The sequence below is a fragment of the Marmota monax genome, unplaced genomic scaffold (genome assembly GCF_021218885.2).
Source record: "Marmota monax isolate L192 unplaced genomic scaffold, Marmota_monax_Labrador192_F-V1.1 WCK01_AAM20220418_F8-fsc00196, whole genome shotgun sequence".
NCBI classification, from domain to species: Eukaryota; Metazoa; Chordata; class Mammalia; order Rodentia; family Sciuridae; genus Marmota; species Marmota monax.
Genome location: NW_026694390.1, coordinates 2,180,821 through 2,207,692, shown reverse-complemented (window position 1 = coordinate 2,207,692; position 26,872 = coordinate 2,180,821). Strand labels below are relative to the sequence as shown.

Sequence of the window (26,872 nt, the reverse complement as noted above, 5' to 3'; positions counted from 1 at the left end):
GGTGGTGCTGCATGTTAAAATTTTCCCTCATGTTAATTGACTCCAAAGTATTAATTTCCACAGCAGGAAAACTGAACACCCCGTCGGAAGTAAGAAAAATCAATGTGTCGCAAAAAAAAAAAAAAAAAAAAAAAAAAAAAAAGGCAATTTATTTATTCATAGTTCCTCCAACAACTCAGCGCTAAGACAAACCAGCTCACTACCGAGGGAAACAGGCGACTGCCAGCCGCCCCGGAAGGCCCTGCTCGCCCGGAGCGTACCGTTTGCAGGACCCACCTGCGCCTCTGGTCATTACCACACCGAGTGGCCGTAAGCATTAGTTTTGCAACTAATTTTCATGTTTACTTAAAAAAAAAAAAAAAAAAAAAAAAAACTCGTCCTCTTTGTTTCCGGCTAGGAAGTTCGTAGGCTACGGAGGAATTTTTTAAACCAAAGGCGAAGTGCCACTGCTGGGGACATACTTACTCCGACCCGCGCCGCAGGCAGTTACCAGTTTGCGCCGCGGCGCAGCGTCCGAGTCCGCAGGCCCGAGCCCTCCCGCCCCTCACCCGGCGCCGCGGGACCGCCACGAGCGCTTGGCACTCACCAGGGCCGCCAGACCCGGGCTCCGGCGCCGCAGCGCCGCCAGCAAGGGCCGCGTCGCCCCCAGCGCCCCGAGAACCGCCGCCATGGCGTCCGCCGCAAGCTTCCCGGCGCGCTACTTGCCCGCCGCCCCGGCCGCCTCTCCCCGGAGTCGGCTCCAAGTGGCAGGCAGCGCCGAGCCGCGAGCCCAGCCGCCACGCAGGCCCCGGCGCGCCCCAGAGGCCTGCAGGAGCTGCAACGGCTGCTGACCGGGCTGGGTGCCGGGCGGGCGGACGCGCGCTCTGTCCGCGTGGTCCCCGCCGAGTGCCGGCTGGCCGCGGCAGGGAGCAGCAGGGCGCTAGGTTTGCCGTGCAGCCCCCGACCTCGCCTCGGACCTCGGCCTGCCTGGGACTCGCGCACCGTCCGACCTCGCGGGGCTCCCTTCTGGGGACGCCAGCGATAGAAGGCAAGGGCAAGGGGGCACGAGGGAGCTGCCCCCTAGGTAGTTAGTTCAGTTCTGGGGACAGCGGACCTTAGTGATTCACCTCGAAAGCATGCAAATCAGGCAGCTGTGGGTTCGAATCTATCTGTGGTCAACCGTATCTGTCTTGATAAAGTAGTAAAAGCTGCATCTTTAGCCTCCCCGCGGGCTCAACACCGGAGCCTCTCCAGAGACAGGTGAGGACAGGAAAACTGTCTCGTGTATTGGGAGGTATTCTTTCTTTTATGTATTCCATGTGTGTATTTATTAATATTTTTCTTTTTGAGATGTAATTGACAAACCATCAGGTTCACCCTCTAAAACGTAGTGTTTTTAGCATTAACTTGTATTCGAAATAAGCAAATGAATGACATAAATGGGTTTGGAGAGTTTACAGCAAAAGAATAGATATATACAAAAGATCGATTTAACCGTTGTGAGCCGTCAGTTTTATATCCCACATGGATTTGAAAAAAGTATAAAGCCTTTTGCCTCAAAATGGCCTAAAATTCATGGGCTTCTGGCTTGGCCTGCTTTCTTCCCTTTTGCCCACTTGACAAGACATGGCTATCTGAAAAGCAAAACCCAGGGGAAGACTCAAGCTGGGGGTGCGGGATGGGGGAGGCCTGAACATGTCACTGGCAACAGGCATGTAAGACACTGGCTTCTTTCCAGGGTTCCTGAGACAGACAGACTACAAGTGTAATTAAAGTTTGTATTTCCAATATTTACACTGGGTGTTTACGATCATGAAAAATATTCTTGAAATTTGCTTATTAAAGTGAGAACTGAAAAATGAACTGCTATGTGTGATTTAACAAATTAGTGACTCTTCGTCACTTTCCTTCCTTAACACTTTGTGAAACTGTAGCATCTCAACTCTAGTCAGGCAAACAGCCAAAGAAAGATGGTAAGGGTCAGGGGAGTGATGTCATCTGGTAGGGGCTTTGAATGCTCTGCCTTCACACATAGCTCCCAGATTAATAGGATTTAAGCCCCTTAGCAAAGACAACTGGGTACATCCTTTGCAGTGGTCAACCATGTTTGGCTTGCGAATGTTAGGCTTATCCTGGACTGCTTCCTTTCCTCCTGCTACTTCCCTTTCCTTCCCTCAAAACCAGTGTTTCCTGACAAATCTCTGCAGCTCCTCTGTAGGGAATAGCCTTGCTCCTTATTTCCCTCCAGGGGAACTCCACATAGCTGGTCTTAACTGAGTGTTAGAAGCAAGCCATGGATATGCTGGTCATCCTGGGAGCCCTCCCTCCCCTTCCAGACTAGAATAGCAACCCAGTATATATCACAAGGCATGAAAACGCTTAAATCTTTTATATATAATTACAACACTGGGAATTTGCCCCCAACAAAATTTGTAATTCTTTTATATTCCAAAATGAGACTATATGCAATTATATCCAGCCAAAGAAGACAGGTAAGTATGCTGAATCTATTCAAAGGTCTGTTAAGATTAAGAAAACTACTAGCAACAGTGAGATGTAAGTCATTTGTTAAGCAAAAAAAAAAAAAAAATCCAGTTGCTAAATTTTAACAATAGTATGACTACAACACACCAGAGAAAGCCTAGAGGGAAAGGCAATCAGTGGTTACCTGGGACATGGTATGGAGCTGGGGAGGGTCCCATCTCTCAGAGGTTCTAGAGTAAGAATGCTTATGTTTGAAGCTTGGTCCCACCACTGGAAGAGCAAGTTCTGGGGGCCTCCTTTTACTCTTTGAAATGAGGCTATTTAAGAGTATCCATCTCAGGGTTATTTTATGGATAAATGAAACAATATGAGTAAAGCATTTAAAATAGCACCTAGTATTCACAGTAACAGCTCAAATGTTAGTTACTATCACAGATGGAATCATTAAAGGTTTTTTTACAAGTATATTTGTGAAGTTCAAATCCCAGCTTCATTAATTTACTATCTATGTAGCTTCAGGAAATTACTTAACCTCTTTAAGCCTCAGTTTGCTTATTTGTAAAATGGACACCATAATGCTACTGTCCTGAGCTATGGTCCCCTTCTGCCAGTGGACATCCCAACCATGGCTGTTCACAATATGACACATAAAGCTGTCAATTCTCATTCAGTGTAACACTCAGGAAACCAAATTCTATAGAATTTAGGGTATAATGATATACACATTAAACTATCTAAAATACTGGAAATAATTAGTACTGTGATTACAATATGCTTTAGCATGGAACTAATAAATTACCTTGAGTTATAAAAATATTTACTTTGCAAGGCATGGTGGTGCACGCCTGTAATCCCAGCTATTCAGAAGGCTAAGACAAAAGGAAAAGATGATCACTAGTTCAAGGCCAGCCTGGGTAACTAAGAGCCTATCTCAACATAATTTTTTTTTAAACTGGGTGCAGTGGCGCACACCTGTAATCCCAGCAGCTCCAGAGGCTGAGACAGGAGGATCAGAAATTCAAAGCCAGCCTCAGCAACAGCAAGGTGCTAAGCAACTCAGTGAGACCCTGTCTCTAGATAAAATACAAAATAGGGCTGGGGATGTGGCTCAGTGGTCAAGTTTCCCAGAATTCAATCCCCGGTACCAAAAAAAAAGATCAGGGATGCAGTTTAGTGGCAGATTACTTGCCTAGTGTATGCAAGGTCTTGTGTTCAATCCCTAATACAAAAAAAAATTTTTTTTTAATTACTTTTTCCTAACATCTGTCTTACCTAGAAACAAGTGAAATCACTTTAAATTCTTTCAGTGAAAGCAGAGATCACAAACACCAAGATATTTCACTTTTTTATTTTCCATCAGTTGCAATTTTAGGGATACACTGTCAGTTCTAATTATTCTTCCCATAACAAAACATGTTCCTGCTTAACCAACTCTGGAAGAGAAACTGCAAACAGAAAACAAACTTTCCTAGACATACACAAGGAACCAAGAATTTTCTATTTCTGCCTTGTACACAGTAATCATAATGGCACTATACTTATTATTCTACCATAATATGTCTTCACATTTCAAACTGGATTATTCCTAAAATATTGGGTTATATTCAAGCAATAAAAACAAGAATAGTAAGTTCTAATGAATATTTTTGCATCTGCTTATTCCAAAACTAGTTAAAACACCAGTTTGTAATTCTTTTACCCATTCAACAAAGGCATGATTCTTTTAACTTGACTGAAGTTGCAAGTCAACACTTCACTGGAGAAAATGTATGAGATTACAGCAATAATTTCTGAAATGAAAAACTGCAAGTTCTCCTCTCTTCAACTTCTTTCAGTCCATCACTACTCGGCATGTTCCTGCTCTTGTCCTGGAATTAGCCACCGAATACTCTCAGTTCGAATGGTAGCATACATAATAAAACTAATTAAAAAGAATAAGGAAAATACGAGCAACCAGTCCACGCTTTTTATCAAAGTGCTGGGAAGAGGGCCTATTTGGTCAGCTTGAGTTACCACCACATTTTTCTTGGCTTCTATACCTGAAAGAAAAATCAATTGTTTCAAACCAGAGAGAAAACACATCCGCCACAGATTTTTTTGAAGTACGATGCATGGTATGCAAAATGACATGCAATCCTAAAATAAACACCACCACTATTATATCTGGGATGAATTTCACCTGCTTGTCAGTATAATTTGTAGCTTGCCTTTCTCCCCACCACATCAAAGGAACAGGAATCCATTCAACTATTCCAAGCTAAAATTCCAGAATTTCTGTGGACTCATCAGAGATTTCTTAGTCAATGCCTTGTAAGAGCTGCCTTTTGTTCTCCTGAGACCAAAGTTTAACAAGCTACTTATTTGCAGGAGTTCACAGAATGTTTTTTTCACGTGTTTAAGTAATGCTGAATTCAAAATGTTTTTAAATAAGTTACTGAAAAAATTGGTAGAACTAGCAACTATTAGGATTGGTAATCACCAAAGACACTAGGACTCCTAGATTTTGTGTGTTCTACATTTTCCTAGAGCAGTGAAGAAAATGGCTTCCTCTCCACACACCAGTCTGGGATCCAGTACTAGACCTGGATTCCTAACCACTTTGTGGCCCACTTGCACCCCTCCAATTAACTTAGCACTTTGCTCTTTAGTGTTAAGAGAAAAGTGATTGCATGCAACTCACTATATATGGGAAGTGTATTCTAATTTGAACTTATTTCCACTGAGTACACTTCAGAAAGAAGGGATACTCTTAGTTAAGACAGTAAGGCTTTTAAGTAGTTAGTTAAGTTTTACAATGGAGGAAATTTTCTTCAATTTAAATGCTCAAACTCTTACAAAGAGTAAAAAGTGAAGTTGTGTTTGTTTGGTTTGGTTTGATTGTTTGCAGTGCTGAGAATCAAACCCACGGTCCTGCACATGTTAGGAAAGTGCTCTTACACTGACCTGCACCCCCAGCCCTGGCCATATGTTTAAACATTAAGGAATTAAATTAAAGAATTAAAATAACATCTGCAAATGGATTAATAAATGAATGCCAACAAAACAAAAACAATGCAAACATATCTCATAAGCATAGTAGTTGGATGAAATAAGTCAGACATCCAAGAATATACAAAATACATCTCCACTAATACAAAACAGGTAACACTAGACTCTGGTATGGAGTCAAGACTGGCTATCTTTGCAGAGGGGCTACTTTGCTCATGTGTTTCTTATACTGAGTACGGGTTACCCAGGGTATAGATATCTTTTTACATACATTTTCAGTTGTATGTAATGTTGAAATTTCACTTTATAAAAATTCATCACTAATGATTTAGGTAATTCTGTGTAAATATTAAATAACTAAAAATGAATATAAAAAGGTGTCTATAGGTAAAGTGTATGATATGTGAATTATATTTTAATAAATCTTTTTTTTAAATGGTATCTATAATCATTAAATTACCTATTCATGTTAAGCTTGCACTGATGGAGAGGTATTTAACAAGATCACGAGTTCCTTAGAAAAGAACTTTAATTAATTAATTAATTAATTTTTAAATAAAATAATTTTGACACTTTAAAGTCAATCTAAGGATGGATTTAAGCAGATCAAAAGGTATACACTGCCAGGCACAGTGACGCATGCCTGTAATCCCAGTGGCTGGCAAGACTGAAACAGGAGGATTGTGAGTTCAAAGCCAGCCGCAGCAACTTGAAGACTAATAAGCAACTCAGTGAGACCCTGTGGGATGTGGTTCAGTGGCCCTGAGTTCAATCCCCAGTAACTCCCCAAAAAGAAAGGCATACACCCCCAGAAGTAAGATATCTTCTTCCCCAGCATATTATTTCTACATACCTGTCTGGTTAAAAATGAAGATTTTCAGTGTTTCCAGTGTTCGATCTGTATGATTGAATCTAGCCATTGGTTTAGCTCCTTGAAATAACAAAATGTTAGGAACAGCTACAGTGCCAAACCTGGTAGAAAGGCTGAGAGAAAGAAGTCAATTAGAAAACCTGAGTTAATTAACAGCAAGCTTTCTCATATCAGAATGGTTGAAATAAATGAGAAAGGATCAGTTTTGTGTGACCTGAGGAGATTTCCGATATTCAAATTTGAAGCTTTCAGTTTTTTCTTGACCTCTTTCCTTATGGGTCAGGATTGGGGGTATTCCTGAATTGCTTTCTATGACCATGTGGATCTACCCATGACCCAATTATTCCACTATTTAAGTTCCTAACTGTTAAACATCAGAACAGAAAATTCTAATTCACGGACAAAGCACACTGTATCAATTTATTTGACAGAAGAAATTTCAATTTCTTCAGAATGCCCATCTCCATCCCTAAAAAAAACAAAAACATCAACTTACAGAAAGCAATTGGTTTGGTAAATTGGTGCAAAGGAATATATAACGTAATGCACCGGGAAGTTCACAATTAGGGGAAGAGGGCTTGGAAGTAATCTGACCTGGGTAGGATTATTTCACCTCTACAAAATACAGACCAGTCTGGGTTCTAGTCTCAGGCCACTGAACCAGGTGTGACCTATGGGCAGATATATTTAACCTCCCTAAACCTCAGCTTCCCCCATTAGTGAAACAATAATATTAGATAATCAAAATATTCTTCTCATCAAGTAACATGCTATTTGCATATTAATATATGAGATTCCTATGTTATGATTTAGATCTTTTTTTTTTTTAATGGTATTGGGGATTGAACTCAGGGGCACTTGACCACCGAGTCACAACCCAGCCCTATTTTGTATTTTATTTAGAGACAGGGTCTCACTGAGTTGCTGAGGGCCTTGCTTTTGCTAAAAGGCTGGTTTTGAACTCATGATCCTCCTGCTTCAGCCTCCTGAGCCACTGGGATTATAGGCATGCGCCACCTCACCTGCCGCCTATGATTTAGATCTTAAACGTCCCCAAAAACTCATGTGTTGAAGGCTTTGTACCCAGTGCAGTAGTGTTCAGAGGTGGGGGCTTTGGGAAGTAACTGGATCATAAGGTCTGACTTCATTAAATAATTGATCCATTTATGGGTTCACAGCTTAATGTGTTTGGGGTGAGGCTTGTGACTACAAGCAAGCTCCATCTACTTCCTGGCCACCAAGAGCTGAGCAGCTTTCCTCCACCAGGTGCTTCTGCTATGATGCCTTAGCACACCGGCAGGGCCTGAACTGACCAGGGGCTGAAGCCTTGGGAACCATGAAACAAAATAAATTTCTATTTCTTTTATTCCTTTATTCTTTTTCCATAAAAGTTTCATGTAAACATTAGCAGTTATAGACCAACACTGAAAAATATCAGTAGAGTACAAATTAATAAAGCCTTTACCATCACCTTGACCAGGTTCCCAACATTCTAGACTGATTCACACACATTGTCTTGTGACCTAGTAAGGAACATCTGATTTAGAAGAAGTGGGAACACAGTTTATAAACTGGCCATGATCACAGCACTTAGGGTAAATGCAAAATATCTGAATAAATTCTCTAACTTGTTTTATTAGACATTTTAAAAAGATGAGCCAAGGGTGGTGGCACATGCCTATAATCCCAGCTACTTGGGAAGCTGAAGCAGGAGGATCAAGGTCAGCCTGGGCAATGTAGCAAGACCCAATTTACCCTCCCTCCCAAAAAAGATAAAAACTGAGTGGGCAATATAACAGAAACATAAAACAAAGGTAAATGTTACTTTGATGGATTAAATTAATTCATTACTTTATTGAATATTTACTGTGAAACTTGCATGCAAAGAGTAGATGTAAGAGCTGGGTGCGGTGGTGCACACCTGTAATCCCAGCAGCTCAGGAGGCTGAGGCAGGAGGATCACAAGTTCAAAGCCAGCCTCAGCAATGGCGAGGCACTAAGCCACTAGTGAGACCCTGTCTCTAAATAAAATACAAAATAGTGCTGCGGATGTGGCTCAGTAGTTGAGTGACCCTGAGTTCAATCCCTGGTACTCAGAAAAAAAGAGTATATGTAAGAAGGAGGAAGGAAAGACAAGAGAAAATACAAGGGAAGGAAGAATGTCAAAGTAAACATAGAACAAGGGTCCTAAGAGTTAGGCTGCCAGGGATGGGGACTTAATCTGCAGGTTAAAGTCACAAGAGACTTCATACTATGACACCAGTTGCACTAACTGGACTCTGGCCAGGACCCTCCAAAGTCCTTTGGACTTTATTCTGCCAAAATGGGACACCTTTAAATCCACCACACAGAGACCAAGCCTCTTTTGTTAAGGGTCTTCCAAAAAATGATGCCACTGGCTTTCTCAGAAGTTTGACACTCTTGCACTAATTCACTTTTTTTTTGGACACAGGATCTCCCTGTGCTGCTCATGCTACTCTCAAATTCCTGGGCTCAAGTGATTCTCCCACCTTAGCCTCCTGAGTAGCTGCGACTACAGGCATGTGCCATGGCACCTGGCTCACACACCTCAGTCTTGCCTTTCCCTTCCTTCCATCATCGCATAGTTCTACCTCCTCCTCCTCCACTTCTAACTTATCTAACTGCAGCCTCCACAAAACCGCACCATCAGCCAAAAGGATGAGCCATAAACCCCGCCATGGGAAGATACCTGCTGTGCTGAGATGCATCCAGTGCCAAAAAGTGAAGAGCTGGAAACGCCCGGGGCAGAGAATTAAAATGAGGGGCCAAGCTGGCAGAAAACCGGCACCATGGAGTGTAGAACAGTACCAGGGTACAGTCACTACCATTCGGGTTTAGAAAATCCATAAGGTCCTGTGGTGAAAGAAACAGCACTGACGTCAGCAATAAAGTACATACACGTGCTTCTGGCCGGACACCCAAGAAAGAGAAACGCCTGCTGCCTCCAGAGAGAGGAACTGCAGCTGGAGGCAGGGAGAGCTGGGCAACTTCCTCAGGAACCTTTGGGATTCAAACCACATGGATCCAGGAATTAGTAGAAAAGCAGTACCAAATGACTGGTATGTATTTTCCTCTAAGGTTTTCGAATATGACTAGAGAGCTGTTTAGTATTTTTCATAATTCATTACTTCAAATGCAAATACTCACAGGGTACTGGTCACTGCCCATGCCTTTGAATTGTGCATCTCAAATACTATGATTTAAATCCCAAAGGCCCATGGTGCCACTGAGAGGTGGTGAAGCCTGAACAGGATAGACCTACTGGAAGGTCTGAGGCATTTCGGGTGTGTACTTGAAAAGGATTTGGGGACCTTGGTTTCTTCACACTCTCTCTTCCTTTCTAGCCTCCATGAGAAGAGGGCTTCTTCTGCCACACACTCCCAACATGGTGTACTGCTTCACCACAGGCCCAACAGTGACAGGGTCAACTGACCATGATCTGAAACCTACAAAACTGTGAGCTCAAACAAACCTTTCCTCTTTTTAAGTTGATTATCTAAGGTATTTTGTTAGAGTAACAGAAAACTGACTAACACATCCATCAAACAATCTCAAATGATATTTGGGTCTGATACTATGATATCAGACCCAAACTATCACTTTAGTAGAGCTAAGTCTATACCAAGCAACTGGATCAATGCATGAGGCTAAAGGTTACCTAAAGTCAAGGGTGCACTGTCCTTACCACCAGCTATTTAAACTATAACTCAGACTATCCTGGTTATGTATGTGACTCAGTAAAACAATACTGCAGGACTAAGGCAAAATGTTTACCACATTCAGGAGGGGATGTGAGACCCCAGGCTGACCCTTGTTCCTAGAGAAGCTACATGCACTAACTGTATCATGCCCTCCCTGACAAGAAACAATCACAGCTTTCAGAGCTGGGATTTATTTTTCTCATACAAGCAGCCTGACTTCATCCTGCTCTTCTGGCTTCTCAACTATAGAAATTGTCAGTCATTGTCCCAGAATTCCCTTTGGAATCATCATTTATCCAACTAGCTGGAAAAGTACAGCTGGGTTTAGGACAACAGTCTCAGCTCTCGCTCCAGAACAAACTGGTCCACATTCTTTAGAGGAAAGAAAATGACAATCAATGTGACATAACTTCAAGGAATTATAAATACTTCTCATCTAAATACTGCTAAATTCTAATTTAGTTCAATTTTGTTTTGTTTTGTTTTTTGAGACAGTGTTTCACTACTTTGCCCAGGTCAGTCTTGAACTGTGGGCTCAAGCCAGCCTCAGGAGTAGCTGGGACTGCAGGCACAAGCCACTGACCAGTTGTAACTCAGGTATTTTATGTTGCCTCTGTAATAAATACTTCGTTTGAAAGCAGGGCAAGTGTTCTACCACTGAGCTATATCCCCAGCCCTGGAAGTCAAATGCTATGATTCTGATGCTAACCACTATCTATCCACTATCTATCTACTAACTATCTATCCATAGGGTTTTTATCATAGGGCACGATGGTGAGATTACCCAAGAATGACTAGATTTTGGCCACCTAAAAAGCATAATTGAGCCAAAGTGGTGCACACCTGTAATCCCAACAATTTGAGAGGCTGAAGCAAGAGGATAGAAAGTTCAAAGCCAACCTCAGCAACTTAGTGAGACCCTGTCTCAAAAGAAAAAAATTTTTAAAAAGGGCTAGGGATCTGGCTCAGTGGTAAAGCACCCCTGGGTTCAATACCCAGTACCAAAATAAAACATAATTAAATTGTGAGCTCAAAACTGTGAGCTCATTAATTCTTTTTTTTTTTTTTTTTTTGAGAGAGAGAGAGAGAGAATTTCAATATTTATTTTTCAGTTTTCGGTGGACACAACATCTTTATTTGTATGTGGTGCTTAGGATCAAACCCAGGCCGCACGCATGCCAGGCGAGCATGCTACTGCTTGAGCCACATCCCCAGCCCAAGGTCATTAATTCTATTTCCTCCTTTTCCTATAAACTTCACCAGAAGCAAAGTCAACTTCCACTAACAGGGCCACTCAGTGTTACCCCCCACTTCGAACATGATAAAGATGGTGGCCCTCCCTGTGAGAGCTGGTAGAGTATTCATCATGTGCTGAAAGGAGAAAAGTGCTAAATGGTTTTTTCTTACCTGGGACATATTTAAAATTTTCAGAGTGAAATTCTCCAACCCTGTCACATTCCTCTCCTCACAGTTCACCTTTGGGGATTTGAGGCTCTCGGTGTTATTGGCATCCTCTGCAGGGGCAGGATCAGGTTCCACCACCTCGGGCTCCGCATAGTACTCCTCTTCTCTTTCAGGGAAGCTTGTCCCACCTCTGTCCAGAGAGAAGAGGCTGTCTTGGGCACTGCACCTTGAGTCTTCCTCTCCATCAGCACCACAGGTGCCACCACTGGGCTCCGAGCTCCGTCTGTCCTCAGCTTCCCCAGGAATCACAGACAGCACCACCATGGGATCTCGGTTAGCGTCCAGCCCCAGCCCAGCACCGGCCTCCTCCGCAGCCCTGTCCCGGCCTATGCGGTCATGTGGGGGCTCCTCCTCGCTCAGGTACACAGCCCCTGCCTGGAGATGGGAAGCCGGCTGCCCCTCTGACCATATGTGATCATTTTTCTCTGCAACTAAAACATGCCAGCATGTTCAGTGATACTCAACTCAAAAGTAAATGAACTCTTCAAAAAATGAAATTTTCGCCTGTGGAGAAAAAGTTATGCTTCCCATCAGACTATCAGAGGGCTATCACCATTCTCCTTTTCAGGAAGATTGTCACCAATCTAGATTAATGGATACCAAATAAGTAGACAAATACATAGGTTCACCTGGAACCCACTGCCTGCCATGTGGGTTATAACCAAAACATTCTGGTGCAGACATCCGATCAGGAAAATATGATATAAACACTTCAACATTTTCGTTTGCTTGATGAGAATACTTAATAAAATAATTGTTGTTGCTGTTGTTTGGGTTTTTTTTTTTTTTTTTTTGCGGGGAGCGGGGGGTGCTGTAAACAGGGATTGAACCCAGGGGTGCTTAACCACTGAGCCACATTCCCAGCCCTTTTTTATACTTTTATTCAAAGACAGGGTCTCACTAAGTTGCGTAGGGCCTCAATAAATTGCCGAGGCTGACTTTGAATTTACAATCCCCCTGCCTCATCCCAAGTGGCTGAGATTACAAGTGTGCACCACCCAGCAGAAAATAATAGTTTTACACAAGACCCTACTAGGTCAAAGCATCTATGCACACTTGGAACAGCGCTATGAGATGTGCCAGATGGGGTGATCAAGCCCACATAATAGATGACCAAGATAAGGCACAGAGAAACTCAGTGCAATGCCTGATGGCACACAGCTAGTGAGTGACAGAGCCAGTTCTAAGGACAAAGGCTTCTGGTTGCTACTCCAGAATGGGCCTAACTCGCCCCACAATGAATCCTCGGAGGATGCCAGGCCATTCTGCCTAAGGAACACTACTCAAGCCACAAAGCATCTCCTTCCTAGAATGACCTTGACAGCTGGACTCTGCTGTCCTACCCGCCAACCTTGAGCTGCTGTTCTTGGAATGCTAAGAGATGGGCCCAGCAGTGCAACCACTGCAGCAGGAAGGAGAGGAGGACTTTCCTCCCATTTTGGAGCCAGAAGGTGGGTCCTGGGCTAAATATTCAGAAAAGGGAAGAGTCCCGGGCAATCCTGGTGCCCATTTAGCCATAGACCTCTGTAGATGACTCCAACTCAATTCAATGCCAGACACCAGACACTGACCAGTGGAAACAAATGACGCTGGCTGCCCTCAGAAAAGCTCACCATGTGGCTTGGGAACTACCAGTGAATTGTGTCACTGGAGTGAGAATGAGGGGAAAAATCGTTTGTGTGTGTAGGTGTGTGTGTGTGTGTATAAAAATCATATGATAACATAATATATAGTATATATAAAATGAATGAGTCGGGAGTGGTGGCACATACCTGTAATCCCAGCAGCTTGGGAGGCTGAGGCAGGACGACTGCAAATTCAAAGCCAACTTCAGCAATTTAGAGAAGCCCTGAACAACTTAGTGAAACCCTGTCTCAAAATTAAAAATTAAACAGCTGGGGATGTGGCTCAGTGGTTAAGCAACTCTGGGTTCAATCCTTGGTACCAAAAATCAAACAAACAAAAAAAATGAATGAATGAAAAATATTTTTTAAAAGTGGGGCTGAGGATGTAGCTCAGTGGTAGAGTACTGTCTAGCATGCATTGGACCCTGGGTTCAATGCTCAGCAAAAAAAGAAAGACCTCAAAACTCTTCTACTTGATAAAAACTATAAATCCTTACATCCAAGAATCTCAACAAACTACACTAAGGCACATCAAAATCAAATTGTTCAAAATCAGTAACAAAAAGAAAATCTTAAAAGTGGCCAGAAAAAAAAAAAAAAAGATATATGAAGGAGAAAGGAACAAAGACACAGATGACAGTGGATTTCTCATTGGAAATAATGTAAGCAAGAGCAGAATTTTAAAGTACTGAAGGAAAAAAAAAACACACACACACACACACACAAATCTTGAATACCCATCAAAAATATCTTACAAAAAACAAAGTTTTTTTTTTTTTTTTTTTTTAAAGCCCTGCAGGGACTGGGGTTGTGGCTCAGCAGTACAGGGCTCGCCTAGCACATTTGGGGCACTGGGTTTGACCCTCAGCAGCACATAAAAATAAAATAAAGATATTGTATCCAACTACAACTAAAACAAAATATTTTATAAATAAATAAATAAACCCTGCAGCGGTGCACAACTGTAATCCCAGCTACTCAGGATGCTGAGGCAGAATTACCTGAGTCCAAAGTTCAGGACTAGTCTAGGCAACAAAAGAAGACCCCCTCCCTAAAAAAAAAAAAAAAAAAAAAATCCAAAAGCTGAGATAGGGACTCAGTGGTAGTATGCCTAGCATGTATAAGGCCCTGGGTTCAACCCCCAGCACTGAAGAGAAGGAGAAAATAATAATAATCATTATTATTATTATTATTATTATTATTCACTGCCATAGACTCACACACAAAAATCTTAAAGGGACTACTTCAGGCAGAAGAAAATGAATACCAAATGTAAATAAAGATCCACACATAAAAGAATAAAGAATGGCAGAGTGGGAACTACATGGATAAATGCCCACAATTCTTTCTAAAATTCTTGTTATGAAGGGGACAAGGAAGACGAGGTAGTTTTTATATATATATAAAACCAAAGAACTAAGAGAGGTTTTTATTTGTGTTTTTAGGACATAGGAACAATTTGAGGATATATAACACCAATGGAAAAAGAGGCAGGGAGGGACAGGCGACAATGTTAGGCAGCAAGTGAGTCTGGTCAAGCACTTCTGTGACTACAACAGAGAGAAGGGCCAGGGTGCCCAGGCAAGGAGCTTTGGCAGTTTGGTGGGGAACAGGATCACACTGGTGCTCCATCTATAGCCTTTGGTTGATGAGCATAAACAAGTTTGCTGAGCAGGAAAAGAAACCAGAGAGTTAGAGAAGAAAGAAAGTGCCAGGTTTGGGGGTCAACCCTATACCAAAACACCCCAGCTCCATGGAGATCTGCCCTTACTAACCTAGTCAACATTCTAGATCCCAAAAGGAAATAGAGAATGATAAAACATTGAATCTCCAGAAGAAAAATCTCAGGGTACATTTTTTTCTTTTGTTTTTGGTACTGGGGATTGAACCTAGGGGCACAACCCCAGCCCTTTTTTTTAATTATTATTATTTTTATTTTGAGACAAGGTCTTGCTAAATTTCTATGCCTTGTTAAATTGCTGAGGCTGGCCTTGAACTTGCAATCCTCCTGCCTCAGCCTCCCCAAACACTGGGATTACAGACAGGTGTGTGCCACCACACCTGACTCAGGAGACAATTTAGCCTCCAGGTAAAATTCCAACATGCCTATAATCCCAATATCCTGGGAAACTGAGGTAGAAGGATGGTAAGTTTAAGGCCAGCCTGGGCAACTTAGCAAGACTCTACTTCAAGATAAAAGAAAAAATTTTTTAAATTTCTTTTTAAAAGGGCTGGGGATGTTTTTAGTACCACAAAAAACAACAACAATAAAAAACTTGTACACTGTGCCAACAGGGACAATTTAGAATCCAGATCTTTCTGATCATCCTCAGATAGATGTTCCCAGCAGAAAACCAACAGAGAATCTCGGTGATGCCCAGAGTTGGTATTTTGAGTTCAGGAATACAACCCCTTTCCCCCATGAAGATATATGTGTACATAGTACAAATTAGGAACAACAGCAATCTTACATTGTCATTTAGCTATTAGGAAGAAAAGAAACAATGACGGATGAGTGCAGCAGCCCACATCTATAATCCCAACTACTTCAGAAGCTGAAGCACGAGGATCCAAAGTTCAAGGCCAAGACCAACCTGGGCAACTTAACAAGACCCTGTCTCAAAATTTTAAAAACAGGCCCCACATGACATGGCTCTGTCTGTACTCCCAGTCCCTGTTTTGTCTGGTTCATCACTGAACCCTCAGGGCCCAACTATGTCTGGCAGTAAGAATCTGCTGGCTGACTGCCTAGTGACAACTGGTGGCAGGGGTCTTGAGATCCTTAGGCACCTTGGCAGCACTGCCGCTCCAGATGCTAATCTGCCAGTGGTGCTCTCTACAAAGAAAGGCCTTAGATTTTCAGCCACTCTGGGAAGGAACCAGCTGGTGAAGTTTCCTTGTTCTCACTCTACTCATGAGCAGTCCACGATGACCAGTGGTCCACCCCATGGCTGGTATCATCCTCAGGATCTGCATGAATGTGACCCCGACTACAAGATGGGCTCACATTGACTCCAACAACAAGTCAGTCCCCTGAGTTAGCCGAGGATTCTGCCAGGAAACAACACATTTAACTTGGGCAATTGAAGAACTGAATAAGGGGGCTGGGGTTGTGGCTCAGTGGTAGAGCGCTGCCTAGCACATATGAGGCACTGGGTTCGATTCTCAGCACCACATAAAATAAACAAATAAATAAATAAAATAAAGATATTCTGTCCAATTACAACTAAAAAAAAATATATCAAAAAAAAAAAAAAAACCAAAGAAAAATGAACTGAATAAGGGACCACCAATATGTGGGCTCAGTAGAGAGACTAAAGAACTCCAAGGCCAGGAACAGCGGAGGGGAAGGCAATCACTGACTTTACCGGTCCAGAGGCAAAAGCAGTTACAGAACCTGGAAGAACACATGCAGCTCAGAGAAGGCAGCTTTCTAACACGGTGGCCTTTCAGTCAGGGGACACAGCCGGCCTGGGCTAACCCCTGAGGGAGACAGCTAAGAAAATCAACATACTGACCTCACTTTCCCCCACCCCCTCCAACCCAAAGGCAAGAGACCAGCTGTTTTTCTACACATGCCTTCATACCTCTGAGGCTAGTGGCTAAGTGTACTGGGAATACAGAGATTTGGCTGTGAGGTCAGGCAGACATGGGCTTGCCTCATGTGACTCCTTAATTTTTGACTATATGACCTTAGCAAAGGACTTACAGGCTCTTGAGTCTCCGTTTACTCATCTATAAAATGGGAACAATAACATCTACTGAATAATATTTAAAGATTAAATAACTCTTTGCACTAAGCACAGTACCTGACACACAATGAGTGCTTTCATTAATGGTAACGGTGTGACTGTACCTCTCCCTTCCCCTAGCTCAGCAACAGTCAGCTGCCCTGCCTCTGTTTTTATTAAGGTGTGAATGAAAAGCAAGGCCAAAGGTTCTGGACTGTGAGGAGGCGGGCAGAAGAGCAATAAGACAAAAGCCTCCATTACCCACTCTAGCTATCGTCCAGGGTGACTGCCTTCCCCCACTTAAAGGAGTCCCTGCAAGCCTGGCTTTGGTGGTCTCCAGTAGTTTTTCTAGTCTGTCCTTTATGGAGGCACCTGAGGCTTCCCTAGAAAGTGGTCCAGCAGAATGAACTCCAGCGTGGGCTTTGAAGTTGGAGACAGGTTCTGTCTGCAGAGATGCAAACTTGGGCAGATTGCTTGGCCTCTTTCATCTCAACTGTAAAATGGAGATGTTAATGAAACCATGTCGTAAGGTTGGTGGGAGGACTAAATGGGATAAAGGTGCACAGCACTAGGCACGGTTCCTGGCTTCTAAGAAAGGCCTTAATAAACGTCGGCTATTGGTTATGATGATGGTTATGAATAATAAAGAGCTCATAGCAAGAGGGTACACCTCGATAAGCGTTTAATACACAATTCCTCCTGACGGGGTCACTGCCCCTGCCCCGGACCACTGACCGGCAGGGAGCCGGGGGAACCAGGTCCGGAGCAGCGCACAGCAGGGCGGGCATCGCGGGCCTTGGCGCAGGTAAAGAGCGCCTCCCGGGCACACCTCCTTCTCGCCCCGCTTTTACACACCACCGCCTGCCGCCCTGGTCACTGTCCCGGCCCGAACTCACCCTCCAGGCCGCGGGCCGGAAGCCCCAACAGCCACAGCAATACCTGCCACCAGCCGAGGAGCCGCATAGTGCGGGGCGGTGGGCGGCCGTGACCACCCCTGCCGAAGGGCAACCGGCGCACCGCGACGCGAGTCACGCTAGCGCGGGAGGAAGCCTGGGGGAGAAGAGCCGGGATCGCGGGCGCGGCCCCGCGCCGCCATCTTGGCGTCTGGCGGCTGCCGCGGGCGCCATCTTGGAGTCGGGCGGACAGCTTCTGGCCGCTGATCTATGACTGGCATTTCAGGCCCAGCCCCAGATGTCGCAGGTCTTTTTCAACTCTCCTGACCCCCAAGTCCAGAGGAGGGCTCCAGCAGAGGTCCGTGGCTCCCATTCGTTGCGTGCAAGTCAGCACCTGTGTGGGCAGCAGGCACTTCTCCTGCCCGAGGAGACTCCACCCTGCGTTTCCAAAGACAGGCCCAGAAGTCGCCTTCAGGCACCTGGTGGAGAGGCAGAACCTTTGGAAGGTGCAGATCTTCAGATCTCTTACTTTACACGCTACTCTAGCAAGGGTTGCCAAGTAGAATCAGGATAAACCCAGTGAAATTAGAATTTCACATTAACTTAGAAATGTCTAAAGGACAATTCTTATAACTGAATATGCTACATTTGTGGTCTTAGCCGTACCTGTCTACTCAAGGTAGGAGTCTTTTGTTGGTTCGTTTTAACTAAGGTAGGGTCTCAGAAAACAATCCCCCAAAGTATGGCACTGTGGCATGCTGAGTCTTTTGAACTAAGAGACATTGGAAGGCCTCTTCAGAAGCAGCCTCAGAACCAAGGTCTCTCCCTTACCCCCAAGCAAGCCATAGAAATGTTGACTAACAGCCCAGGGGGCTTTTACTCCAAGAGAGAAGTTACAAAGAGGCAAATCATTCCAAAACAATGAGGCTTTATTAGGGCTTGCGGATAGGGTTCCTGGACCCGCTTTTAAAAGAGATATCAGGCAAAGTTTTTATGGGTTGGTGGTTGTGTGTGCAGGCCACACTACTGTTGTTGCCTACAGTTCAGGATTTCAACACACATTTCATCAGATCTTTGCTCTAGGCACCTTGGACCGGGTCTATACTCTGCATGGTGATTGGTTATTGGCTCATGCATGTTGGGTCTGCTCATCTGGAAGATAGCAAAGGCTCATTACTGCCATCCCAGGAAGGTCATACAACAGATGATATAGCTGTCCAGAGGCTGCTGGAAAACCCCTTTACAAGCTTTAAAGAAGGCAGGTAGTGTAAACTCAGCCAAATTAGCTTCTGGAAAACAGAAAACATGGTTGGGAACTCGACAGTTTCTTATTCTCATTCCCCCTGAGAAATTTTATTCTCCTTAATCTTAAGGAGTCATGAACAAAAGTCTTTCTTGCTGACTGAGGACATCCAACCTCTGTTAACTGGAGGTGTAAAAATCTCTTGCTGACTATACTAATGACAAATAAAGTCCCAATTCCTCTTTTGAAGGTATTTGTTGAAAACCTTACATAACCTTCAGTTTGACCTGAAGCTGCTGTAACCTCAAGGAAATAAATTTAACCACGAGGTTTATAACGTAAGGACCAAACAAAGAACATTAACAGTAAGATAATTAACAGAGGTCCAAGAAAGGGTAGAGACCATGTTATTATGCCAGGTAAAGCATCCCTTACAGCTTTCCTGTAAACCCACTGGGTCTGATCACATATCCTTTTAATGTTTACCTCAACTTGTCCTAAGTACAAGTACTTATCAAAATGCAGCAGAAAGTACTAGTGACAGGACATGCCACCCTGTTCTACCAGGAGATAATCTAGTGCTAGACTGTTGTCAAGAGCCAAATTTGCTAAGAAATTAAGGAAACTTTAAGTCCTGTAATAGTCTCATGGGTATTTGGGTGATTATTTCAATTGTGGTTAGATTGTGCAGGGTAGTTTCACGATTGGCCAACCCTCCCCATGGTGCATCCATACCTACTGTGGCCCTTTTGCCTGCAAAGATAAGGCTTATAGCCTTCTTATTACAGTATAAAAGAAGTGGGGTTTGGGTAAAATATGGAGATTTCTGAGGGAGCAAGAAATCCCAGAGTGTAATCACTTTTGAGCCACAGGTCATCAGTATAATCATAGGCTAGAGTCTCATCAAGGAAGGAGGTGGTAGAGTTTGTGGCCAGGTGGGTATTTGCAGGGAGGCTGCATAGCCAGACTTTGCCATGGGGTGCACGACTAGAAAGAACAGTTGAATTATTCCTGGCCTCTAGGTCTCTGTGTACCCATGATACTGAGGGAAGAGAGCATGGCCTTGTTAATGGGCCATGAACTTCCACAAGGATATTCTTGTTCAGCCAAAGAGCTTTGGAAATGATTCAGTAAGTAAATGTCTCCAAGCAATGTGTGTCACTGTATAGTTCTGAATTTTGCTCCTTGTCAGGGAGTCTTAATGCAGGGGCTTGGACAAGCTTTCTTTTGAGGACTTCGATGCCTGCTAGTAATCTTCATCTCAGCATAGGGTCTGCCACGTGACCAGCGCGAGCTTCATAAAAGAAGGTTCGATGCATAAAAATTGCTAGTGAGTTTTAAATTAAAGAGACAGACTCTCATTTACCTTTATTCCCAGCTCCGAGACGGCTTCTTCTAGCTCCCGCCTCCAGCCACCTAATGCGGTGGTGAGGTTTACAGAAGAGACTGGCAAGAGAGAGAGCGCACGCCAGGGAGTGAGCTTTTATTGGGGAACAAAAAATTCAAGGGAAAGTCCCATCCAATGAAGGTTAAGGGAGGCAGCATCCCAAGGTCAGGGCCAGCGATTGGGTCTTCAGGTCAGTGGCCAGGCACGCCTCTGCACGGACAAGCCCTCGTACCTGGGACAGGGTGTGGGATGGCTTTAACACCGCTGTATCCAAGCACCTCTCACCCAGCCAGGGAGGTAACTGAAATCACGTGCGAGGATGGCCTCCCACAAGAGGGGTTCCCTATTATCACTCCACCCCACCAGCCTTTTCTCTTTTTCTTTTTCTTTTTTTTTCCCACAAGACTAGGGATTGAACCAGAGGTACTTTACCACTAAGCTACATCCCCAGCCCACTTTACTTTTTATTTTGTGCCCACTAAGCTGCCCAGGCTGGCATCAAATTTGTAATCCTCCTGCCTCAGTCCCCCAATTAGCTGGGATTACAGGCTTGTGCCACTGTACCTGATACTGTGAGATATAAATAGATAGATAGATTAGATAGATAGATTTATTTTAGTTATAGATGGACACAATTTTATTTATTTTTTAATGTGGTGCCGAGAATGGAACCCAGTTCCTCTCACATGCTTAGCAAGTGCTCTACCACTGAGCTACTACCCCAGCCCTGTTACTGTGATTCTTAATGGAGGAGAATATAAATGAAAGCATCTTTTAGATCTAGGACTATCAAGTATTGGGCATTCTAAAAGGCCTAGGTGAGCTGGGTATAAATTTTTTTTTTTAAGGTGTGCACTTTTATTGAACTGGTCTCAAGTCAGTGTACAGGTAAGCCCTGGCTGCCTCCACACTTTAGCCCACTCCCAGGGAGACCAAAAGCCTTCATACATCTCATGTTGGGGGACAAAAAGGGGGGCCACGATGGCTGACCATTCAAAATAAAACAAAATAAAAAAGTATTAAGGCGAAGATTAAAAAATTTGCATTACATAATTTACACAAAAACAATGCTGTCACCTCCCCTGTATGGACTCGTGTGAGGGTATAAAATGTAAGGACTATATGGTGATGTCTGCTTCTTTAATCATAGAGGTGAGAAACAAATCAATATTTCCCTACAAGCTTTTTTTTTTTTTTTTTTTTTAACAAAATAGAGTATTGCCAGAAGATCAGAAGGCCTGATGAGCCCGTGTTTAAGAACCTCTGCAACAGTTGTTGGATTCTTTTAGAACTTCAGGTTCGAGAGGGTATGGCCTTTTCCAAGAATGGTCTGTTCCAGGTTTCAGTTGTATCTAAACCGAGTCTTTATTTACAGCATATCTGTAAAGTCAGTGTTCCAAACTGAGGCCTGCATTGAGTCTTTATGTTGTCAGGAAGGTGCTGGAGTTTAGAACTGGGGCTGTCAAGGAGGACTGGTAGATGAATTCCTTATCCTGGTTCTGCAGCAACCTGTTATCTATTCTTCCTTTAGGAAAATAGAAGCACCCAGTTTACTAAGAAGATCCTTCCCTAACAGGGGTATAGGGCATTCTGAAACATACAGGAAGGACTGGGCAATGGCTGCAGACCCAACTTCACAACTGAGGGGAAAAGTAAAACTTCTCATCTTAAGCTGCCCCTCTATAGTCATCATCATGCAAGCCGACATTGGAAGAGGGCCAACAGCTTGCATCAGGACATTGGTAGTTCTTGTGTCCAATAAAAAATTATTACCCTCCAATCATGTCAGGGATTACCCAAAGCTCTACTGATGTGGTGGTGCTGTTTCTTGGGCACAGTGGAACATGAAGGATCCTCAGGTGTGGGGGAGCCGCCCATGAGCTATATTAGCATCCTCTCTCAGCCTTGAGCCAAGGGGGCGTTGGTCTGGCATTGCATGCTGTCTGGCTGCCTGAAGCAGGTGGCCTTCACCTTCACTCTGCTAGCAAAGAAGTCTGCTCTCTCATAGCTCTGCACCTGGGTGTTTCCCACTGGGGCTAGGTCAGCCTTGTTTGGTGAAGAATATTCTATCGAAACTCCTTTTTAATTTCCCTGTAAATAAAGATATTCCAGGTGCACCCTCTGTCTTTCCAGCGTGGTAGCTGACCCTTAATGTCACAGAGCCATCCTGCCCTGGATTTAAAAACTACTCTCTATATTGTGTGATTTTTCACCACTTTCTTAGCTTAACGTTGCAGCCAGCTCTTTTAAACCCAGTTCGTTTCGTCTGTGCAGTTTACTAAGAAGATCCTTCCCTAACAGGGGTATAGGACATTCTGAAACGTACAGGAAGGACTGGGCAATGGCTGCAGACCCAACTTCACAACTGAGGGGAAAAGTAAAACTTCTCATCTTAAGCTGCCCATCTATAACCATCATCATGCAAGCCAACATTGGAAGAGGGCAGGACTCAGGCCTCTTCAATCCAAGTGCCAATTTTCCCACTTGGGGGACCATGCTTGGACATGGGCTGCTGCCCAGCTGGCCTTCTCGGGGATGTTGAGGACAAATCCTCTTCAAGTGCCCTTCCTTTTGTCAGTATGCACACTGATTTTGACCTTGGCATCACAGCTTGCACTGGAGGCTGACTGTAGATCTTGGGAGCCTTGTATGTTAACCTCAGTTTGTGGCCAAATCAGGGTAGTCAAGAGTGTATCTTTTTTCCTAGTTTTCTACCCTTCTTGGCCTCCTCTGCCCTGTCTTTATTGTTATATACCCTGAAGGCCTCTATCATGAGGCTGCCAGTGCCTTGCAGGGGTTCCTTCTTCCTTCCCAGGAGGGTATAAGCCACCAGAGAAAATTAAAGTCTAAAATATTTAGTGAAGAAATAAGACACAGAGTCAGAAAAATAGTTTTAAGGAGCTTGGAGCACCTGATAGGTCCAGCCCACACAGAAGCTGGAGCTGAATAATTAGAAAATGTCTCCCATTGTTTTTTTAAGGGGTACATCAAAGGCAGGGATAAGGTTTCAGGGGTGAGGTCTTGCTTCCTGATGTCTTGCTGTCAACAGGTTGATTGGCATCTTGGCAGGTCACACCCATCTCTGAGAGATTGTGTGGCTGTGGCAGGTCATCCCATTTCTGGTGCTATGTGGGACCAGGCAAAGCTGACTAGAAATTCACATGTATTTGGGCAGTCTTGCCCTCTGGGATTGCCATGGGAAGTTCCCAAACACCAGATTTTCCTATTCACTGGCTACGATGCTGATTTTAGTTCACACCTAGTCCACAGGTGGCTCTCGACAGGCATCCCTCACCAAGGCCAGCAGCAGGGCCTGGGGTCCCACCTAAGGTTTTACACTTTCCTTCAGATATCTGGGGCAGCTTTTCTCATAAAATGTATAATCATCCAAGCTTCCCCTCCCACCAACTCCAGGTCAGTATTGGTGTATTTTCAGGAGGCCTCTCATAGGGTGTCTTAAGCACACCACAGGATTTTTTCCTTTTCCTGGGTGACCTCAACTTTGTCATAATTATCAGGTTTGACTAGGCATCTCTTCATTCCCTTAGAAACACAGGTTAGAGCCAGTCATGTAGCACATGCCTGTAATGCCAGCGACAAGGAAGCTAAGAGGATTGCAAGTTCAAGGCCAGCCTCTGCAACTTAAGAAGTCCCTGTCTCAAAGTTTACAATATAGTAATAATAAAAAGGGCTGGGGATGTGGCTCAGTGGTAAACCACCCCTGGGTTCAACCGCCAGTACCAGAAAGAAAAGAAACAAAGGTTGTAAGACATTCTATTCTAGCTCTGTTGATGTGCTCCTGGGAGTCCCATTTAGGGTCTACACTTGGAACCACACATTCCTCAGGTTATTGGACATTATATTCCATGGTGTTATCTGCTTAATCTGTAAGCTACTTCAACAACCTTTTATTTTATTTTATTTACTTATATTCTTTTTACTTCTTGCACTTTAGGAATCTTGTTGAGGAATTTGGATCCTAAGCCAACATAATGGAAGATTGGGCCTACATTTTCTTTTAGTAGGCACAGGGTCTCTGGTCTAATGCTTAGGTTCTTGATCCACTTTGAGTTGAGTTTTGTGCAGGGTGAGAGATAGAGGTTCAATTTAATTCTGCTACTTATGGATTTCTAGTTTTCCCAGCACCATTTGCTTCAACAACCTTTTTAAGAATCCATTCCTTTTCATTAAGAGTACAATTATAACTGCAATCATATCCCTCAAGCAAAGACAAAGGTCAACCTCAATTTAAGGAACTCATCCCTGAATCTATTAGGGTTGTCTGAAAAGTTCCTAAACTTTTCCTTATTTTGGGCCATGTCCATTACTAAGAATGGGGCATGCACCCTAATAATTTCTCTACCTCCATCTGACACTTCCCATAGGAGGAACAGATTCCCTTGAGTAGGATGGGTGTCCACTTGTTTCCTGACCTCAGTTCCATTAGAGATGGAATGGGTGGATTAGGTGGTCTGAGAGACAGAGAGGAAGAGGCTTCCACTTTGGATGAAGGGGGAATGGAGCCAGGAAAGAGCTGTCAGTTGGTTCAGGAGATAGAAAGGGCAGTGCTGAAAGGAGTGGAGTAGATCTTTGTGCTGGATGTGAAGGGGGTGCAGGATTCTGAGGAGAGGGACTAGGCTGCTGGCAGGGCACTGGGTGGAGGTGAGAGTCAATCAGAATGTCTGGGTGGTGAGTCTGTAGACTTAGCAGACTTAGAGATTACAACCACAGAGACCCTACAGGAGTCCCTCAGTCCAGGTCCTAATGTAGCTTCATAAAGATTTGGACATAGAGAATTTCTGTCTACTTTTTCTCCTTCTTACAGAATGGTTAGGGTGGAAGATGGTGGTATAGTTTAGGGACCTATTTTTATTAGCCAATGCTCATGGTCCCCTAGCTTGTATTGAGGCTAGACAATTTGGGTGGGGGGGAAATCATTTATTTTTCTTGAGATCATCAAGTTCAAATTGGTCCCAATTAGCTATCAGACAGCCAAGGGGTGAGTCTTTCAGAATGCTCAGAAAATGTCTGATATCTTTATAGTCAGTGACCAACAATCAGAGGTCGAGGTGTAGATGTAAAACCTCAAGAATGGACTCAAGGTGGGTATGTGACTTTTCTGATCCCATGAGGCCTGTGAACAGAGATGTTGGCAAAAAAGATAAAATAAATAGGTTAGAGAGGAAAGAGAAAAGGGGGGAATAAGCTTCCCATTGGGCTATTGATGGTGTCCAGAAACTTTTAAGAAATCCTCAAGAAGCTCTTATACTAAGTCCAAGATCTGCTGAGTTCAAGTTCATGCTTTCTTTCAACTGAAAAGCAGGAAAGGAGGTGTTTTATAAGACAAGCAAAGAGGAAAGACAGGGTCTCAGGATCTCCAAGGGCCATCTCCCAGAGAGTACAGACATTATCCACACAGAAACAGCACTGGGGTGCCTAGAGACAGGCTGTGATCGGCCAAATGGCACAAGATCTGACAAGTTTCAGGTCCCCACAAATAAAGACATGGAGAAGAAAATAACAGGAAGAATCAAAGGCACTCGTAAAACAGGCGTGTGTCGGGTTCAGGGCAGAACTACAACTGAATCCAAAACAGTGCCTGCAGAGACTACCAAAGAGGTGAAACCTTCCTGCAGCCTAAAATACCAGGACAGTCAAGACTGGGGCCATTGCAGCCCAAATCCACCCTCCCTGAAGGTGTCCACTGTAGGATGCAAGGCTCAAACTTTAAACCAGAACAGAAACAAACAGAACTTAAAAGGTAAGTATAAGAGAAGCCAAACAAAGGATGGAAGCAGTCAAACAGAAAGCAGCAGTGTCATTCAAGCTGAGGACGGCCAGGGCAGAAACCACTGGTTGTGGTGACATGAAACAAAGCTGCAGGCGCCACTTTGTCAGCCACGAGGCAGCTCCACACAGGCTGCTGCTGTTGTCAGTTCTCTTCTTTGGGACCCTTTAAAGTGAGAGATCCAGCTGGGCCACCAAGAATGTTGCCAATCAGCCCCGGGTTCTTTTGCTCACTTCAAGACAGAAATCATTAAGAAGCAAACAATATCAAAGGAATGAGGGTTTACTATGCCTATGCTTGAGCCTAAGAGAAACAGCACACTGGATAGGGTTCCTGGACAAGCTTTTGAGGAGATATCAGGCAGTTTGATGGTTTTGCTATTGTGTGCACATGGGCACTGGCGATTATGGCTCATGGTTCAGACACATGGGTCTCATCTGATCTCGCACATTGGGTCCGTCTATGCTCCACAGAAAGATGGAGGAGGGTGGAGGTCATAGAGTGGTTAGAGCTTGAGGTTCTGCCCATATGAAGGCAGGAAAGGCCCTTTGTAAGTTTTATTTTTATTTTTTGGTATTAATTTTTTTATTGGTTGTTCAAAACATTACAAAGCTCTTGACATATTTCATACATTTGATTCAAGTGGGTTATGAACTCCCATTTTTACGCCGTATACAGATTGCAGAATCACATCGGT

The 26,872-nt window shown here is 43.8% G+C and overlaps 2 protein-coding genes and 1 long non-coding RNA gene across 4 annotated transcripts in view; 1 reads left to right on the top strand and 2 right to left on the bottom strand.

Annotated features, from left to right (window-relative positions):
- Window positions 1-695, bottom strand: part of Pcbd2 (pterin-4 alpha-carbinolamine dehydratase 2) — a 54,435-nt gene extending 53,740 nt beyond the window's left edge. The window contains exon 1 of the mRNA XM_046468007.2: window positions 587-695. Coding sequence (XP_046323963.1) covers window positions 587-670 — 84 coding nt within the window. The 5' untranslated portion in view covers window positions 671-695. The remainder of the gene's footprint in view (window positions 1-586) is intronic.
- Window positions 133-11,051, top strand: LOC131425078 (uncharacterized). 2 transcript variants are annotated; one of them, XR_009228937.1, is made up of 3 exons: window positions 133-309; window positions 398-9,402; window positions 9,688-11,051. It is a non-coding gene; the product is annotated as an uncharacterized LOC131425078 (long non-coding RNA). The 2 variants fall into 2 exon arrangements; XR_009228936.1 differs by having other exon boundaries at window positions 398-9,799; window positions 10,540-11,051.
- On the bottom strand, window positions 3,796-17,969 carry Txndc15 (thioredoxin domain containing 15). Its single transcript, XM_046468006.2, has 5 exons — window positions 17,761-17,969; window positions 11,452-11,939; window positions 9,033-9,196; window positions 6,305-6,435; window positions 3,796-4,502 (listed from the first exon to the last, which is right to left on the bottom strand). Exons 1-5 carry the CDS (start codon window positions 17,825-17,827, stop codon window positions 4,306-4,308), a joined length of 1,047 nt encoding a protein of 348 aa, XP_046323962.1. The 5' UTR covers window positions 17,828-17,969; the 3' UTR covers window positions 3,796-4,305.
- Window positions 17,970-26,872: the final 8,903 nt, after the last annotated feature.

Excerpts from the sequence above, each read along its gene's own strand:
- Txndc15 (XM_046468006.2), bottom strand. The coding sequence starts at position 17,827 with ATGCGGCTCCTCGGCTGGTGGCAGGTATTGCTGTGGCTGTTGGGGCTT. Across the intron at positions 9,197-11,451 it reads AAATTTTAAATATGTCCCAG|GACCTTATGGATTTTCTAAA; the intron begins GTAAGAAAAAAC and ends CTTTCACCACAG. Across the intron at positions 6,436-9,032 it reads GATGCATCTCAGCACAGCAG|CCTTTCTACCAGGTTTGGCA; the intron begins GTATCTTCCCAT and ends TCTTTCTCTCAG.